Source organism: Crocodylus siamensis, chromosome 10, assembly GCF_052110815.1.
Source record: "Crocodylus siamensis isolate JL-2025a chromosome 10, ASM5211081v1, whole genome shotgun sequence".
NCBI lineage: Eukaryota > Metazoa > Chordata > Crocodylia > Crocodylidae > Crocodylus > Crocodylus siamensis.
The window spans coordinates 58,353,204-58,372,081 of NC_143404.1; the positions used below are offsets into that span (position 1 = coordinate 58,353,204).

The 18,878-nt window shown below is 42.5% G+C and overlaps 1 protein-coding gene across 18 annotated transcripts in view; it reads right to left on the reverse strand.

The window, feature by feature from the left end:
* Positions 1–18,878, reverse strand: part of ZMYND8 (zinc finger MYND-type containing 8) — a 110,000-nt gene that overhangs the window by 84,357 nt on the left and 6,765 nt on the right. For 14 of the 18 annotated variants that reach the window (XR_016444423.1, XR_016444426.1, XR_016444424.1 and 11 more), the window contains exon 1: positions 545–652. The exons of 2 other annotated variants lie outside the window; for them this stretch is intronic. Coding sequence is in view for 10 of the 16 variants with exons in the window: in XM_090064517.1 (XP_089920643.1) it covers positions 545–558 (14 nt within the window). In the remaining 6 variants the exon portion in view is untranslated. Of the gene's footprint in view, positions 1–141; positions 313–544; positions 653–18,878 lie in introns of those variants that run through there. 2 more of the 18 variants (XM_090064507.1, XM_090064497.1) reach the window with 2 other exon arrangements.

Genomic DNA, 18,878 nt, shown 5'->3' on the forward strand with positions numbered 1-18,878 from the left:
CAGCACAACACCACCTAGGCCCAATAACTACAATCTGCCATTAGCACTTTTTGCTGATGTCTAGGTTTTTAAAAATCCCACATTTTCTCAGAGATAACTTATCTTAGCTGTTCCATTCACTGTTTAGAAAGGTAAACTTGCCTGTTCTGCTGTCTGCCATTATCCCTGCTTGACTCCCTGTAGGGCAGTTAAATGCATCTGCTCCCTAGCTTCCATTTTCTCTTCAGCAGGCATGTGACACAACAGACAATAGTGCTGGCAAACTGCTCAGAGAGAGAAAGCTGCTTTGGAATACCAGGATCTTGATAAACTCTAAAAACACCATCCTCCTGTGAAGTAGTAGGTATGCCAAGGTTTTGCCAGTTTGCAAAATAAAGCTATGGCTAATGGCTACTAACCATGTGACCCAAGAAAGCAAATTTAAACAGTTTCAACTTAATAAAGTGCTGTGGTGTGAGTTTTGCACGACAGATCACAGAGAATCACACTCTCAGCCCACAGCTCATAGGTCTTAGAGAAAAAAAATGTAAAAAGTAAAGCTTACCTCTGTGGATGCATTGTTAACACAGTGTTATGTCAATACTTATAAAACATGGAGGACAGGCTCTCAGTACTCAGACAGAAAGGGCTTGGCACTTCAGCTTGATGATCTGTCTTCCTAATAAAAGCTAATCTTGGATTGGCTACTTTGGTAAATCTGAATGTAAAGCTTCAGGGGATTGGCTGAAACACTTCCTGAGCGATTATCTTTGTGCAGCTCTGGCAAGCAGGAGCCATCCTGTGCATAGAGAAGACAGGCTAAGCTAGGCCTGCTTCAGCAGAAGAAACTTAAAAAGAGACCCCAAACACAAACTCTTGAGAAAAAACACCCAGATTTTCAAGCAGGAGAAAGTGATCACTAACTGCCTGCACAAATAAAATGCATCTCAAACTGTCATTACTGTCTGAACTCAGAGATTTTAAACCAGCAACAAAGAGGGTTCATCATCCAGGTCTAGGAGAAAAGCTAAAATCACTCTGCTGGGATTCTGACATAAACCCCATTCAGAAAAAAACATGCTTTGGAAAGGGAGGAAAGCATCTTGACATACAACAGACAGGAGGGGGGAAAATTAAAGAAAAACTGAAAGACCAGGATGAATGATTCTTACAGATTTTAAAAACCCCTACAATTAACACTAAGAGTCACATACCCAGAGCATAATTTCATTAGACATTGTGATACCAGAATCTAGGTGAAAACCATGGCATGTTTGATTTCAACAAAAACATATTTTGGATTAGAGTAGGGAGCTAGTTCCCTTAACTAAAAAAAAGGTTAAGAAAAGAAATGAAAAGCTGCAGTGAATAGCAAAAATCATCAGTATTGCACCACAGATGCTGTATTCTCAAATTCCCCCTCCCCCCATCCTCAGGCCTGCTAAAGCTGTCAGTTAAACAAAAATCTGACTTCCGTATTAGTGGCTGCAGCTGCAGCTTCCTGTCTATTAACCCTGTCAGACTTGGTTCTTTTTTAAACGTAGGCCCTAAAAGGGAATGGATTTCCATGTGTGGAATAATACTAGAGTCTGCTTTCAGATGGAGTTATGAGCATCAGCACAGCTCTCTCAATTCTGCAGCATTTTGCCTCAGTTGTTACCATAGATTAAGGCTCTGGAGAATGAAGCAATTTGAGAAGATGGTATGTGATTTTGGAGTTAGAGCACAATGCATCTGAACAACCGGTCTGATTTGGGGCCAATTTATAAGCACCTTATTCAAAGAAAATGAGCTTTCATTCCTCTTCCCAAACAGCCTGTGATTCAGTTCTTTTCTGAATACAGTGAGGGTTGGTGGATTTATCACTATTCCAGGAAGAGGACAGGCACAACTCCAGAGGGAGATTTTCAAGGGCCGAATTTATACAAAGACTTTATATTTGTGCTCCAATATTTACACTAACATCAGGTAACTAGGCATTAAAATTCTATCTGCAAATTACTTGGCCATTACAGGTAAAAAACGACTAATTTGAAAATGTACTACCTTCTATTGTTAAAAGAATTGCTTATGCAAAGAAAGGTGCAGGGTAGTGGGAAAAGGGAGAAATTTAAGATTTAAATAGGTATTACAACATAAACTAAAATAACCAAGGGAAAAGTAAACGTTCTCACAACACTGAAATGGGATATGTGTGACCTAAGATTGTATCAAAGCAGGCATTTAAAAGCTACTTTGTGATATCAGGGATGTTAATTCTGAATGTAGCATGCCCCACAATCTAACTTTGTCCCCCAAAGTTAATGACCCTTAAATAACTGCCAAAAATAAAGCTAATGCTCCCCCCAATACCACCTTCACAGACACACAAGTCTGTCCGTTTTGAATCTTCCTGAATCACATATATACAATTCAATATAAATAAACATCCTAGGCTGTAGTGTCCCACGTTGAATTCATGTTATTTCAGAGATAACAATCAGTCTCTTAGGAAAACTCCCAAACCACCATGTCACAAAACAATGTACATTTTTCTGTTTGTATTTTAGGCTGTACCAGCGGATTAATGGCCCCAAGTGTAATACTCATTTCATAAGCAATTCGAGAGTCTCTGCTGGAAGCATTTTCCCTTTTTAGCCCAGGCAATGTTTTTCAGGGCAGAGAGCAGGAAGGCTCACAGATTACACTGGCAGTTTTGTTCTGTTTTAGGAATGCAGCAAAAACAGTATGCTGCTATAAAGGGAAATGCACAGCCCACTATGGCAACAAGAACATGTTGAAAACGCATGACATTCAAGTGAGCACTTGCAGCATTTTCCTTTTAATAGTCCAAACCCTTCAACTACTCAGGGCTGTGCCTAAAACCCTGCAAAATAAAAGATAATTTCCCTCAATGTTTAACTATCTAGATTTTGATTCGTTCATGCACTAACTGCAAGAGAAAGGGCGTCACCAACTACTAAAGTCTATTTTCATTAATAGACAGCTCAGCTCTAGCATTACTCAGATTACACACAGAAATCTAAGTCCCTGTGAAGTTCACTGACAAAATGAAAGTGAACATGCACTATTCGTCATTTCTTTTCTTCAGCAATCTCATTCTGTGAATGCAATGGTGCTGATGGTGGCTGGGCACATTGCCAAGCTGACACACTTGGTCTTTAGGTAAGGAATCAGTGCATCAGCTAATAATTATGGTCTGCAGCATAGCCTAGCAGCAACAGCAGCAGCCTTAGAAGAGGCCCCAAATTCTACCATGATGAGTCAAAGAAATAGTGGCCTAAGTTACAAACAGTAATCCGAATGCCTCTGGTCAACCAGACAGCAATACAAGAACAAAACCGAAAAAAGCTGCTCTTTCAAACAGCACATACTGTTCAGAATTCAAACCTGGTAGGGTAAAAAGATTTTTTAGTTATTTAAAAATGGATCAAGAAAAGGAATGCTTTAAATGTCTTGTCTGCTTTCTTTCTTGCTGGAGGTGGGCACCCAGTTTAAAGACTGACAGGAGCCTTAGTTACAATGAGCATACTAGGCCTATAAATTATATGTAAGACAATTAAATAAACCTCCTATTGCAACTTAACCTCTTTTACATGGGAGGGGGAGGGGAAGGAAAAGAAAGAGCAGAGGAAGCCAGAAAGCTTCATTAAGGTATGGGAGAGGACAAAGAGATGGATTAGCATTCACCCAGTTCAATGCTTTAAAGATTCAAGTTGTGAAAAAAACCAAGCAGGTGAAGAGAAAAAAAATAGAAAAGGAAGAGAGGGGGTAACACTGAAAGAGAGAAACAGGGAAAACACAGGGGAAGGAAGGGGAAGTCAAAAATATCAAAGAAGGAATTCATTCTACGTATGTTGCAACAACCAACTGTCTTGGGCAGGAAGAACTATACCCAGGAAAGAAACAGAAACTGCACCTACTAGCAAATACAAGAAGGAGGCACCATCTCCCCCAGTTTCAGTGTGCACCCCTACCCTTCCACCCCAGGACTGACTCCCATAATGCATCTTCTGTCCATTACAAGCAGAGGTCTCATATAGACAGGGAAAAAAAAGTATCCCCTAACACATATTGGGAAGCATGATGGGAATGAAAATGGGAGCCCATAGGGAAGAGACGTATGCATAGGGGAGGAGCACTCAGTTTGCATATATTTCATAGATTTCATAGACACTAGGGCTGGAAGGGACTTCGGGAGATCATCGAGTCCAGCCCCCTGCCCAAAGGGCAGGAAGTCAGCTGGGGTCATAGGATCCCAGCAAGATAAGCATCCAATTTACTCTTGAAGGTGTTCAATGTAGGTGCTTGAACCACCTCCGATGGCAGACTGTTCCAGACCTTGGGGACTCGGACAGTAAAGAAATTCTTCCTTATGTCCAGCCTGAAACGGTCTTGCAGGAGTTTGTGACCGTTCGACCTCGTCATCCCTTGGGGCACTCTGGTGAACAGACGTTCCCAGCCTATGGTCCAGCCTGTGACACTGAGTGTGCACGCACACATACGTATGCATGAACACACAGAGGATAGAGTCACGTTCCTAACAGAAAATGCAGAAAGCAAAAGGATCAGGAGAAAGTTACACTAAGGCAGTGATTCTCACCCTGGAGTGCCTTGAGATCCTTTCAGGAGTGCCATGCAATGTTAGCTCTATTTGGTGCGCAAACAGGATTCACAAGATAAACCCAGAGATTTCAAATAGGAATCCATAGTGTTAAAAGCCTTCTGACCTGGTATGATCCAAGTTCTTTGCAAGAGATGAATTGCTGTATTATTTTTCTATACTAAAAAAAAAAGTGAAAACTTAAGAGCTAACATTTTCTATGGAATGCCTTGAGTCTACTGAGGGGTAACTGGACTATATCAAGGGGTATCTTGAGTCCTAAAAGGTTGAGAACCACTGCATTTAGGATCTGCAGGCTGATTTCACATTTTCTCTCTCAAAATGAGAGCCCTACCTCCTTCCTACATTTGGGATTCTAAAAACTAAGGCCCAGATCTTATTTCATCTACTATATGTTTAAGCAGACTTCGACATCTGAGTGTGATACAATTCCAACCTGTTCAAGTCTCTGAAAAAAACATAAGCACGTTTACTCTTATAATGTATCTTCTTATAATTAGACTAAATCACAGAAGAGCAGTGATCAAGAAGCACCATCCACCTTTTGCATTAACTGTCTTCCAGAGACTCAAGCAGGGTGAAAAAGGACCACAACAGGTGGAGTAGTATCAAGCCCTAAATTAGCATCTTCCCTTGGTAGAGCTTCTTTCCTCTCCCCTAGTCTGTTCTGTCAGCCTCAGTCCCAGTAACTACCTACAGACCATAACCACAGCATCCTGCTTCCAAATAATCTCTACCTTAAAGCAATCTCCAAAGGTGGCAAAGGTAGTTAACCTGCGGCATGTGTGCTACAAATGTCACAGACAACCTTTGCATGTGACATGCAGCAGACTGAAGAGACAGGTAGCACAGCAGCAAATAGGACAGGAAGCAGACAGACAGTAGAGTAGTAGATCATGCAGGGAATTGGCAAAGAGCAGAATGCAGAGCAGCAGATTGCATAGGGCGCACAAGGCAGGAAGCAGACAGCAGAGCAGCATACTAGACAGGGGAAGGGGATTGGAGTGGCACTCAGGGTGAGTGTGGGGCTAGTTTATGGCACACCTGCCAAAAAGACTGCCTACTACTCTAAGAGGTCCTGCATTTCTAGAATTGCTACTGCAGACTCAACTATGACCTGCCTGAGGAAGCTGATACTTTTGTCATAGGTCCAGGTACAGTGTCTGTACAGGCTGTGTGACTGAAATGAGATGATTTGCTAGTGAGCAAAAAGGCTTTGTGGCCAGACATGCATTTGCTTGTCTATCTGGACAATATTTTTCTAACACTTTTGGTTTGGTCTGTTTGTTCTGGCTCACATTGCTCATTCATTCTCTCACTGCAGACTGAAAAGGCTGATTCTGTTTATAATACATGTTGAATATTTGGCATGTTATGAAAGTTTCTGATGAGAGCTGTTATTCTCTTGTGCCCTGTTTTAATATGTTGAGATAGCATGCCTCATGTCCTCCTTCTAAAGGAGATCTCTGTTCATGCTCAATCATCTGATAAAGATATCTTTAAACCCCCCAAAGCAGTATAGGCTCCTTTGCATTACGTCTGCAGTGCTGTCTCAGAAAAAATGATGCAACAGCGGTGCAGAGAATTCTGGGCACCAGTAGGGGCACTGATACTGCACTTCACAGACTATCCTGCAGAAACAAACATCTGCAAGTTAAACATCAACTCCACAGTAAGAGAAGAGTGGTTTGAGACTGGCTGCTCTTAAGTGAACATTATGGTCTCAGTGTGAGTCTAACGCTACCTAGTCAGACTACGTATGAAGACTCATTTTATTTTACCTTCTTTTCATTCAGCTTGTATAGGTGTCAGCATGCTAAGTGTGTCCTTCAAAGAGCTGCTCTGTTGCATTTTAGAATCATATTGTATGAAAAGAGTTAAAATTCATTTCCCTCTATAGTTCTCTTGAATCTGTAAGTATTTGCATTTATAAAAAAAGAAAGAAGAAAGAAACCTCAACCATTTTAGGTATTTGGGTAATATTTTCATAGATTTCATAGACATTAAGACTGGAAGGGACCTCACAAGATCGAGGCTAGCCCCCTGCCCAAAGGGCAGGAAGTCAGCTGGGGTCATAGGAGCCCAACAAGATAAGCATCCAATTTACTCTTGAAGATATTCAGTGTAGGTGCTTGAACCACCTCCAATGGCAGGCTGTTCCAGACCTTGGGGGCTTGGACAGTAAAGAAATTCTTCCTTATGTCCAGCCTGAAATGGTCTTGTAGTAGTTTATGACCGTTCGACCTCGTCATCCCTTGGGGTGCTCTGGTGAACAAACGTTCTCCCAGGTATTGGTGGTCACCCCTGATAAACTTATACGTGGCCATCAGATCACCCCTGAGCCTGTGCTTTTCCAGGCTAAAGAGCCCCATGGCTCTCAGCCTGTCGTTGTAAGGTCTGTTTTCCTGACCTCTGTTCATGTGCGTGGCTCTTCTCTGGGCTCTCTCAAGCTTCTCCACATCCTTTTTGAATTGTGGAGCCCAAAACTGGACGCAGTACTCCAGCTGCAGCCTCACCAAGGCCGAGTACAAGGGGAGAATGATGTCCCGGGATTTGCTTGAGAAGCATCTATGGATGCAAGCCAGCATTTTAGTCACTTTATTAGCCACATGAGCTTGCATGAGAATCCTCCTTTCCTCTCCATCTCTACTGCTACCATTCTTCCATGTCTTGGTTAAATATATTCTTGACTACTGTAACTACCTCCTTCCTGACCTTCCCACTCCCACCAATCTAAAATACACTGCAACATATTAGTTAAAGTGATCATGCATATGGGATGGGCAGCCAAACTAAACTAGACATTTTCCAAATCCCACTGATTTCAGTATTAAAAGCATCTCTTAAGCCACTTTAAACATTGAGGAGGAAAAACCTGTTCTCACCTTCTCACAATTCCTTAATGTTTGGTACATTATAGTAGGGTAGAAATGTAATTATAGCTAAGACTATTCAGGATATATAAAAGAAGCAAGGTTTTGTTTGGGTTTTTTGGTAGTATCTTCTTCTGGGCTAAACTAGTAGTTGGGAGAGGTGTTTAGACCAAAGCTTCAGTCACAAGTGCCTTCAAACAAAAGTGCTCTCAAATCTGCTAAATTACATGGTTACTCAGATTCTGCCCTCCAGCTGTTCACACCTCATTCAGGCAATTTAGGTTGTTAGAGCACCTTACCAGTAGAAGCCTTGAAATTTACAGATCCTAGTCAGTTTCAATATTGTTAATAGCAGGGCATTCACAGTAGTTAAGATGGGCTACAAGGACTGGCTACTGACCCCCCAGGTTGGGCATTTTTCAGACTGCAGAATAAACCAATGGTATACAGCCCAGACTGAACTCCGAGTTCCAAGCATTCACACATAATGAGTCAGGAACCCCCAAAATCATGAGATAAGAATAAGAGTGGGAGGGGGTTATTTCTATTCTGATTTTAAGCCTTCAGGTAGTCGTGGCTAAAAATTTCAACCTTTTCGCTTCAATTATAAGAAAAAGGAAACTTTTTCTTTCTTTTTTAAATGAATGCAGGTATTTTCATATCTTCACAAAACTTCAATATTCTATACTTTTGTAATGTCCTATTCTTCACTCTATACTACTCTCAATGTTCTTTCCTACCTTCTTTCCATTTCATTTTCCTACTCTGATGTGTACAGCCTTTTATTGCCATGCCAAATTTTCTTCCTCTCCTCCATCAAATACATAAAATCAATTGAACAACATTGAGCAACATTTCACTATTTGGTCCTACAGCTACTGTTTCACTGTTAGACTCAGCATTACACCGATATGGTCAAAACATGTGAGCAATCAGAATCTTAGAGCACAGTGTGAGAGCTTTCCTTAACAAAAGTTTAGAATCAGATGAAAACACAAGGGAATCATAGTATAGAGTACCACCACCATTTTCAGTCTGCCTCCCACATTACTACTGATACTTGCCAACCGTCTTTGGAGACAGGGAAAAGATGGAATAAGCCGTGAACACTGTTCTCCCATTTCATTCAGAACAGGGTTGATATACCTTGACAGGTAAGGGGCTAGAAATCTGTAATGCAACATATTTGTGGTATACCTCTTCTACAAATGGCAGGCTTTTACTTTAATGTGGCACCTGGCCTTTGTATTGAATTCACATAGAAGGCCTAACTCTAATGTTTTGTTGTATTACAGAGAACACTACCCACCTGTATTAAGACTTACTTAAAATATCATTTGACTTAACCCTATATCTTACCATATTTACAGAATTTACCTTACAAAACTGCAAAAAAGCTGATTTCCAGTAATTTGTAGTGGCTAAGATTATTCTTTCAATCCCACTTTGCAAATTGTCTAAATGGACATTTCCTGTTTGTTCCTTAACTATTTAAGGCACCTCTTTCTTCTCTGTAACTTTATTTGTGGTCAGTGCAATGGTTAAGGTATTTTTATGAAAAGGCATGTACATTTGTAACAAACATTTGATTCTTGGGGACAATTAAAACAGTATGAAATTTAAAATAATTATCCAATCAAGTCTCTAGATAAGCCTGTTTCCATGGTTTTAAATATACCTGTAAATCTATGTAAGCTCACAAAAGCTTGCACTATAGGTGTAAAAATTAAAATATCTATTTTGGGTAGTCTATAAGGTGCAAATCTACTGTGCCTTCTAAGTTTTAAAACCCAGAACAAATTTTGCTATACATGAACCCATACAGAGCAGTCTGTAGGATCAAGGTCTTACACTTCAAGCTCTCTGTAGAATGCGAACCATGTCTTTATATGTGTTTACACAACAACTACCATAACAGAGCCTGATCCTGACCAGGGTGTAACTGCAAACACGTTTTCATATAAATAATTTATATAAATAAGTATAAGGATATTTTGACCTAGGTGTTCTTATTATATAAGAGCTAAAAACTGAAAAGCAAGCTATCTACAACTACCCTTACCACAAATTATCAAAACTTATTTTTTTCCTTTTGTACATATATGGATAGAAAGAATGCAGGAGTTTAAAGTTTCTTCCAGTTTTCTAACTTTAATAGAAATGTAGTGCCCCCTGGTGTTCATTAAGAGTCAGCACATCATTGTTTACTTTGAAATTAAACGCACCTGAAATAGGGTACTTTGCATCCAAAAGTATGCCAAGCATCTCTGCCAGTGATAGAGTTGGTCCCGTACAAGATACCACCAAAAACTCCTTGATTTTGGCATGTTTCCTGGACTGCCACAGCTAAAACAACATTCCAATCTCACTACGTTGAAATTAAGAAAACTTTCACTATTTGTGACAGCTTTTTGAATGTCTCTAATATAGAGTTCTACAATTACACATATAGCAAATACTGTCCACATCAGTTTTAACCCTAGAACATATTTCTGAAGTGCTAGTCAAAAATCCCATTTGTTAAAGAATATCACAAGAAATGTTCACAAAAATGCACAAAGAGCAGGGCTATTTACCAACAACTGAGCTTCTCAGATAATTGGTTCTGAAAAGGATTTTGGCTTAAAGAAGTGTGCACTGATCAGCCTCATGACCCTTGTAGAGTATTTGATACAGATTTTTGTGCAAAGGGTGTACCCAAACCCCAAAACCTCTACTGTAACAGCGCAAATAGAGGTGGCTCAAAGATTTTGAAGATTCTGAAGTCAAACTCTACCTACCAGTTGATGCAAGCACTGAGGCCTCAGCATACTGCTTATCTCCCAAAAAGCATTTTCAGTTTGGTACTAACAAAGAATCATCGAAAGTTAGGGTTGGAAGGAACATCTGGAAGTCATCTAGTCCAACCCCCTGCTCAAACCAGGACTATCTAGATCATCCCAGCCACAGCTTTGTCTACCCAGGTCTTCAAAACCTTCAAGGATGAAGTTTCTACCATCTCTCTGGGTAACCTGTTCCAGTGTTTTACTATCCTCCTAGTGAGAAAATTCTTCCTAATATCTAACCTAAACTTTCCTTGCTGCAGCTTGAGACCATTGCTCCTTGTTCTGTCATCTTCCACCACTGAGAACAATCTAGCTCCACCTCTTTCAAACCTCCCTTCAGGTAGGTGAATGAAGGCTGCTATTAAAGCCCCTCTCTGTCTTCTCTTTTCCAAACTAAATAAGCCCAGTTCCCTCAGCCTCTCCACATAAGTCATGTCCTCCAGCCCCCTCACCATTTTGTTGCCCTCTGCTGGACTCTCTCCAATTTGTTGACATCCTTTCTGTAGTGGGGGGGCCAAAAAATGAACACAGTACTACAAATGTGGCCTCATCAGTGCAGAACAGAGGGGAAAAAAATCACTTCCCTTGACCTGCTGGGAACACACCTACCAATGCAGCCCAGTATGGCATTAGCCTTCAGAGCACACTGCTGGCTCATTCTCAGCTTATTGTCCACTGTAACCCCCACATCCTTTTCTGCAGAGCTGCTGCCCAGCCAGTCAGCCCCCAGCCTGCCCTGTGCATGGGATTGTTCCATCTTAAGTGCAGGACTCTGCACTTGTCCTTGTTGAACCTCATAAGATTCCTTTTGGCCCAATCCTACAATATATCCAGGTCACTCTGACTCCCAGCCCTACCCTCCAGTGTATCTACTACTCCCCACCAGCTTGGTCTCACCTGCAAACATGCTGAAGTGCACTCCATGCCATTTTCTAAGTCACTGATGAAGACATTGAACAAAACCAGCCCAACACCAACCCCTAGGGCACTCCACTTGATACTAGCTGCCAACTAGACATCAAGCCATTGATTACTACCCTCTGAGCCCAATGCTCCAGCCAGTTTTCTGTCTACATTACAGTGCATTCATCCCGTCCATACTTCTTTAGCTTGCCTGTGAGAACACTGTGGGGGATTATATCAAGAGCCTTGTTAAAATCATGGTATACTACAGCTAATGGTCTCCCCATGTCCACAGAGCTAGTCATCTCATCATAGAAGGCAATCAGGTTGGTCAGGCATGACTTGCCATTGGTGAATCCATGCTGACTATTCCTAGTCACCACCTTCTCCTCCCAGTGCTTAGAAATGGATTGCTTGAGGAGCTGCTCTGTGATTTTTCCAGGGACTGAGGTGAGGCTGACTGGTTTGTAGTCCTCTGGATCCTGCTTTTTCCCTTTCTTAAATACGAGCACTATCCGGGACCTCTCCTGATCACCATGAGTTTTCAGAGATGATGGCTAGTGGCTCTGCAATCTCATCAGCCAACTCCCTCAGCACCCTCAGGTGCATCTTACCTGAACCTATGGACTTTTATTATATGTCCAGCTTTCTTAATAGTCCCTGTGGCAGGCCCACACCCCACTCACCGTGTTGCCGGCATCCAGCTAGTTAGTCTGCAGGCAGCTGGGCTGGCATCACGCAGTCGGAAGAGGGACCACAGAACGGCCCAGCCCTTCAAAGCTCTCATGATAAGAGGAGCTCGCCAATTGTGGCCAGGGACAGAGAAAAAGAGGTGGCATCAGGCGTGCCTCTGAAAGCCTTCCCCCCACTAGAGACAGACCCAAAGCAACAGCAGCAGCACCAGTCACCAGGTAGCTCAGGCATTCAGACCACAGAGGAAAAAGCCTTGTGGTGTCTCAGCACTTAGTTACCTGCATTATCAGACCTGGAGACTTTTCCTGGGGCAAGAAGCCCTGGTGAGCTGGAGGACACCATAAATGACCAGACACCAGAGAGAGGACCCAGGTTTCATAGTTTCATAGTTAGTAGGGTCACAAGGGACCTGAGCAGATCATCAAGTCTGACCCCACTGTGACAGAGCAGCTGCAGAGGAACCAACGGGTATGGATTTAACCTTGCCCCCACCTGTGCAAAGCCTCACCAGCAGGGACACTCAGGGCCATGAGGACAGGACTTCAGCAGCCCCAGGGACATCAGGGGGACTCACCCCAGAGAAGCACCCCCTGTGAGCCCATTGATTTGGGCCACTGCCTTTGAGTGGTTGCGGCCCCAAAATTCCCCAGCAGGCAAGCAGCAGGACCCCAAGGGTTCACTGGAACGTAAGAAAATGGCCTTCAGGACATTATAGCATGTGGACAGGTGCCAGCTGATCCAGGGAATCAAACCCATGGGGCCAACCCACAACACAGGATCATACAGGGGCTGAACAAGTCATGCTACACATGGTACAGAGCACTGATCAAAAGCTCCCAGTGCAGTGAGTATTGTTGCCCTGTTCACCTGCGCCGTCCATGTGATTTCAATTTGAGTTTAGTTATCAATTTGCTGGTCAGGCACATCATAACCATACTCCTGCCAAGAACTAAAGGCAGGCCTTCCATGGGACTAGACCACGCCTGTGATATCATCAAAACCAAGCCAGACCAGTCAAGTGGAAAGGGGTGAGGTGTAAGGGAGGAGGAGCCTTACAGAAAAAGCACCAGCCGAGGTGCCCAGGGTCACAGAAAAATACTGGACAACACCTTCCAGTAAAAACTAAGGTAACAGCAAGTTGTGGCAGGCAGGTTGACCCTGGTGCTGCACACCCAAGCAGGCAGGGCATGCTAGCGGCAGTGCTGCAAGCATGGGCCTGTCACAGTCCCTAACCTGTTCCTTTACCACTGTTGGGTGCCCTTTTCCAATCATCCAGGACCTCCTCTAATTGCCACAAGTTTTCAAAGATAATGGCCAGTGGCTCTACAATCACATCAGCCAACTCTCTCCCTCAGGACCTGCAGATGCATTGCATCTGGTCCCAGGGACTTGTACATATCCAGCTTTTCTAAATAGTCCCTAACCTGCTCTTTGGCCTCTGTTCACCTCATCCCCAAACTGTGCTGCCTGCTGCAGTAGTATGGGACTTGACCTTGCCTGTGAAGACTAAAGTGAAAAAGGCATTGAGCACTTCAGCCTTTTCTGCATCCTCTGTCACAAAGTTGCCTCCGCCATTTAGTAAGGGACCCACACTTACCCTGTTCCTCCTCTTGCTACCGATATACTTGTAGAAACCCTTCCTGTTACCCTTCACATCTCTTGCTAGCTGCAACTCCAATGGTACTTTGACCTTCCTGATTTCATCCCTTAATGCCCAAGCACTGCTCTTATACTTTGTGATTTAGTTTACTGAATAGTTCCCTGCTAAGCCAAGCTGGTCTTTTGCCATACTTGCTAGTCTTCCTGTGCATTGGAATAGTTTGTTCCTGCACTCTCAGTGAAGTTCCTTTAAAATACAGGCAGCTCTCTTGGACTCCTCTCCCACTCAGTCTGGCTTCCCAGGAAATCCTACCCATGAGTTCCCTGAGCAAGTCAAAGTCTGCTTTTCTGAAGTCCAGTGTCTTTACTCTGCTGCTCTCCATCATTCCTTTCATCAGCATCCTGAACTCAATCATCTTGTGGTCACTGCTGCCCAGGTTGCCATCAACTACTGCATTCCCCACCAAGTCATCCCTGTTTGTGGGCAGCAGGTCAAAAAGAGCATGGCCTCTCATTGGCCTCTCCAGGACTTGTACTAGGAAGCTGTCCCTAAGAGTCTCCAAAAACATCCTGGATTGCCTGTGCACTGCTGTATTGTCCTCCCAGCAGATGTCAGGGTGATTGAAATCTCCCATGAGAACCAGGGTTTCTATTTGGGAAACTTCTACTAGCTGTTTGTAGAAAGCATCATCTACTACTTCCTTCCTGGTCCAGTTAATCTATTCTATCCTGAGAAGGTTGAGTAGCTGATCTTACGTGCTGAGCACTATGCTGGAGAACAAACTTATCTCAACCGGGTATGTAATTCTGGAGAGCTAAACAAGCAGGGTGCACAGCATTTAACAGTATGTTCTGTAAGTAAGTTCTTTCTCTAGCACTGAGGGATTCCCACAGGCTGTAAGTACACAAAGTACTCATAATACACAAAGACATACTAAAATAACAAGCACTCTATAAGCAATTCTTAATTACCTATGACTAATTAACTATATTCAACAGACAAAGAAAAAAAAGGAAGATCAGAAAGAGAACCAAAAACAACGGTTCTTGTACACTAATAGTCCCCAACTATCACTGGTCCATGGGCAACACTGACCAAATAACATCCTACAAGCAACATCATATTTTACACTCCTTTTCAACCTCAGTTTTAACTTTGTAATTTCTGAGGCAACATCACCAGCTCTTGCGGCAACATGTTGCTTGTGAGCCTTGAACTAGAGAACCACTGCTGTCACTCATCACCAGCACACAAGAAATAATGTATGCTTTGTAATATCTCAGCCACTAAATGATCAGCACCACAAGGGGGCACTGATGCAGTCGCAATTAATATAAACTTTACAAATGCTTTGCAAGCTCAAGACATTGAGACACTGTGTGAAGAGTAAAAATGTGATTAAGCCCTCTGTTAGTCTGAACTAAGACTGAAGGTAGGGCAGGGTGGCCAGACGAGCGTGGCCGCATGGTATGTGGCACCACAGACATGTCTGCAGTGCCACACATTCAGGTGTTCCTGCACTGCAAGGTAGCAGCGCGGGGTTTGGGGGTGGGGGTTAACTCCTGGAGATCCCTGGGTAAAAAAAAACCTGCACAAAAAAAAGCAGAGCAGTGCATGCAAGGGTAGCACGTGGCACCCAAAACCAGAGCCTGGCCAGCCAGAGCCACAATCCAGCATCCTGTCAGGCTCTGAGTGGCAGAATCGCTGCAGCTCCCTAAGGCCCCCAGGTAAGGCTGCTGGGGCCAGTGCAGTTGCTGGACCCAACCTCCCCTGCCCTACCCGTGGTAACCTGTTGCATGCCAGAGGGCACATGGCACAGGCATTCCCAGAGAACAAGTAGCAGCAGCACAAGGTGTGGGACACAAGGTGTTTCCTGGAGAAACAAATATCCACACTTGTGTGGATGCAGCTTAAGAGACTATCTGGTTCAGAGAGGCATGAGCTTTATAAGCAACAGTTTACTTTGTCTGATATATAAGTAGCATATATAAGTATGTGATGAAGTAGGCTTTTCTCTTTTGATGAAGTGGGCCTCTCTAAGGTACCACCCTACCCTACCCTCTGTATGAAGAGGGGGAAAACATAAGGGCCCTCAAAGAACCTAATTTTAATTAAAAACTAAGACCAGTGTCACTCAAAGATTTCCTGACATTAATAAGCCTTCTAAAAATAATCTAAGTTTTGAGCAAACTAGACACCAGTTTTTATTATTTATGTATCCAAGCCATATTAAATTCAAGGGTTTGATGAAATGACATTAACCTCAGCCATTTTCTGCTTTTAAACTTATATGCTGTGGTAATTCAAAATGACTGTGGGCTAGGAGGATAAAAGGGGAGAAATATGAACACTGCTAAAACTGAAGATGTTTCAACATCTGAAGAAAGAAACAATGTTTCCTACAAATTGTACTGCAGGTTGCACTGTTCCATGGTGTTTCTAGAAAGATATGCAAAAGGAGGTCACTTCCCTAAAGGTGTATGGTTTGGGTAACAACACGATCATCTCTGTCGAGATCCAAATCACCTGGACAATGCCGGCCTGCCCTATTCCTAAATGTGGTTAGAAAAAGCAGCTTCAACAACTGAATATAACCTGAACCACCAGGTAATTCCATAAATAATGACATTATATGCCAGTTGTTGAACTATTAATACACGGATTCTAGCACACATCTGGCAAAACAAATTACCAAGAAATGAGTAAATGCATTTAAGAATTGATTTGATTAGAACAATATTTCACAACCTCAAATATAAGAGATCTACTAGATAGTTTACCCACATAAGAAAATGATAAAAGAAAAATAGATTAAAAAAATTTCAAGTTCACAACCTGAAGTTCTAGTCTTCAATTTCTGTTGGACAGAGAGCACTTAATATGGTCTTCGTAGTCCAGGATAGTTTATTTAAATATAATTTTAACAACACATTACATAAGGTACAGGGGTGAAACTGCAGTCCTACTGGCTTCAGTAGGCCCAGAACTTCACCTAGGATTTCCATCTATTTTGGAATGTGCAGAAATTATTCTTCTCTTGGAAATAAGATTTTACATGATTGTGTGGAAGAAATAAGTTGTATAAAATATTACTCAATAGGAAGATCAAGCACAGAGAATTTTTTGGAAAGCAGGGAGATGGAAAAACTATTTCAACAAAATCAATTTAATATTTTGATTCCATTAGTCTATTTTCATTCATAACTATGAATACATCACATTTATTTAGTACCATTTAGCCAACACTCAGAAAACACTTTCCATAGAACTGGCTTCATTTAGTAAATAGGGAGATAGAGAAATTGAAAATAAATGACTACCCCACAGTGATAATGCGTAGCAGAACTTAAGTCAGTGGTTCTTAGAATCTAGAATCATAGAAAATTAGGGTTGGAAGGGACCTCAGAAGGTCATCTAGTTCAACCCCCTGCTGAAAGCAAGACCATCCCGAAATAGATCGTCCCAGCTAAGGCTTTGTCTAGCTGGGTCTTGGAATCCTCCAAGGATGGAGATTCTACAACCACTCTGGATAACCTGTTCCAGTGTTTTACTACCTCCTGATAAGAAAATTCTTCCTAATATCTAACCTAAACTTCCCTTGCTGCAGCTTGAGACCGTTGCTTCTTGTTCTGTCACCTGCCACCACTGAGAACGGTCAAGCTCCATCCTCTTTCAAACCCTGCTCCAGATAATTGAAGGCTGCTATTAAATCCCTCCTCAGTCTTCTCTTCTCTACACTACATAAGCCCAGCTGCCTTAGCCTCTGGCTTTTATGTCATGTCCTCCAGCCCCCTATTTTTGTTGCTCTCTGCTGAACTCTCTCCAATTTGTTCACATCCTTTCTGTAGTAGGAGGGCCTAAAACTGAACATGGTACTTCAGATGTGGCCTCACCAGTGCTGAATAAAGGGGAATAAACATTTCCCTTGACCTACTGGCAAAACACCTACCAATTCAGCCCAGTATGGCATTAGCCTTCTTGGGAACCAGGGCACACTGCTGGCTCATACTCATCTTATTGTCTACTGTAACCCTCAAGTCCTTTTCTGCAGAGCTGCTGTCCAGCCAGTCAGCTCCCAATCTGTCCTGGTGCATGAGATTGTTCCATCTTAAGTGCAAGATTTTGTACTTTGCCTTGTTGAACCTCATGAGATTTCTTTTGGCCCAATCCTCCAATTTGTCTAGGTCACTGATTCCTAGCCCTACCCTCCAATGTATCTCCTACTCCCCCTGGGTTGGTGTCATCTGCAGACTTGCTGAGGATGCACTCTATACCATCTTCAAGGTCGCTGATAAAGACATCGAGCCATTGATTACTAACCTCTGAGCCCAATGCTCCAGCCAGTTTTCTATCCAACTTACAGTGCATTCATCCAGTTAATTTTTCCTTAGCCAACTCCCTCAACTCCTTCGGGTGCATCCACCTGGCCCCATGGACTTGTACAAGTTCAGCTTTTCTAAATAGTCCCTAACCTGTTCTTTCACCACTGAGCACTGCTCATCTCCTCAAACTGTGCTGCTCAATGTAGTAGGCTGGGAGCTGTCCTTGCCTGTGAAGACTGAGGTGAAAATGGCATTGAGCATTTCTGGCATTGAGCACTGACAGAGTTCTACCTCCTTGGAACTCTGTCACAAGGTTGCCTCCCCCATTCAGTAAGGGACCCACACTTTCCCTGATTCTCCTCTTGCTATAGTCATACTTATAGAAACCCTTCCTGTTACCCTTCACATCCCTTGCTATTTTAGATTCAAGGCAGCTCTCCAACACTTTTCACAATGTAGCAGCACCCAAGTTTTAAAAATAATATGAATATATTATGTATATCATAATATAAACATTATAATTAGTATATTATTAACCAATTTGATCTTTAAACTTTTATTTTATCCAGAAGTACATGGGGCAGTTGGAGCTGCATTACTTTATGCAGGCCGGCCTGCCTTTCAGCTGCAGCTCTTCCCAGTTCAGGTCCAATGCACCTCCTAAAAGTGCACGGGACAGTTTCACACTGTAGCAGTGGTGATATCACAGCACCCTGTTGAGAATCAATGAATTAAGTAGATACTGGGTCCTAGCTGGGGGAGTAGAATACAAAGGTATGCTTTCTCCCCTTCTGTAGGGCTAAAATAGGCAAAAAAAGAAAAAAGTCTCTGGAAAATGTTCAGTATTTTGCACCTGATTTTTCTTTTGGCGATTCTCTGCCTGGCATAAACAAACTTTGAAAAATGGGTCTTCAAAGGACAGAATCTTGGGACTTGATGTCCCTGATTGATAAACCCAAGAGGAAGTTAATAGCTGGGCCTGGAATAAAACCCAAGGTTGCTAACACACATTTAAAAAACAAAACAAAACAAGAAAACTGAACTTTATTGGAAGAAGCA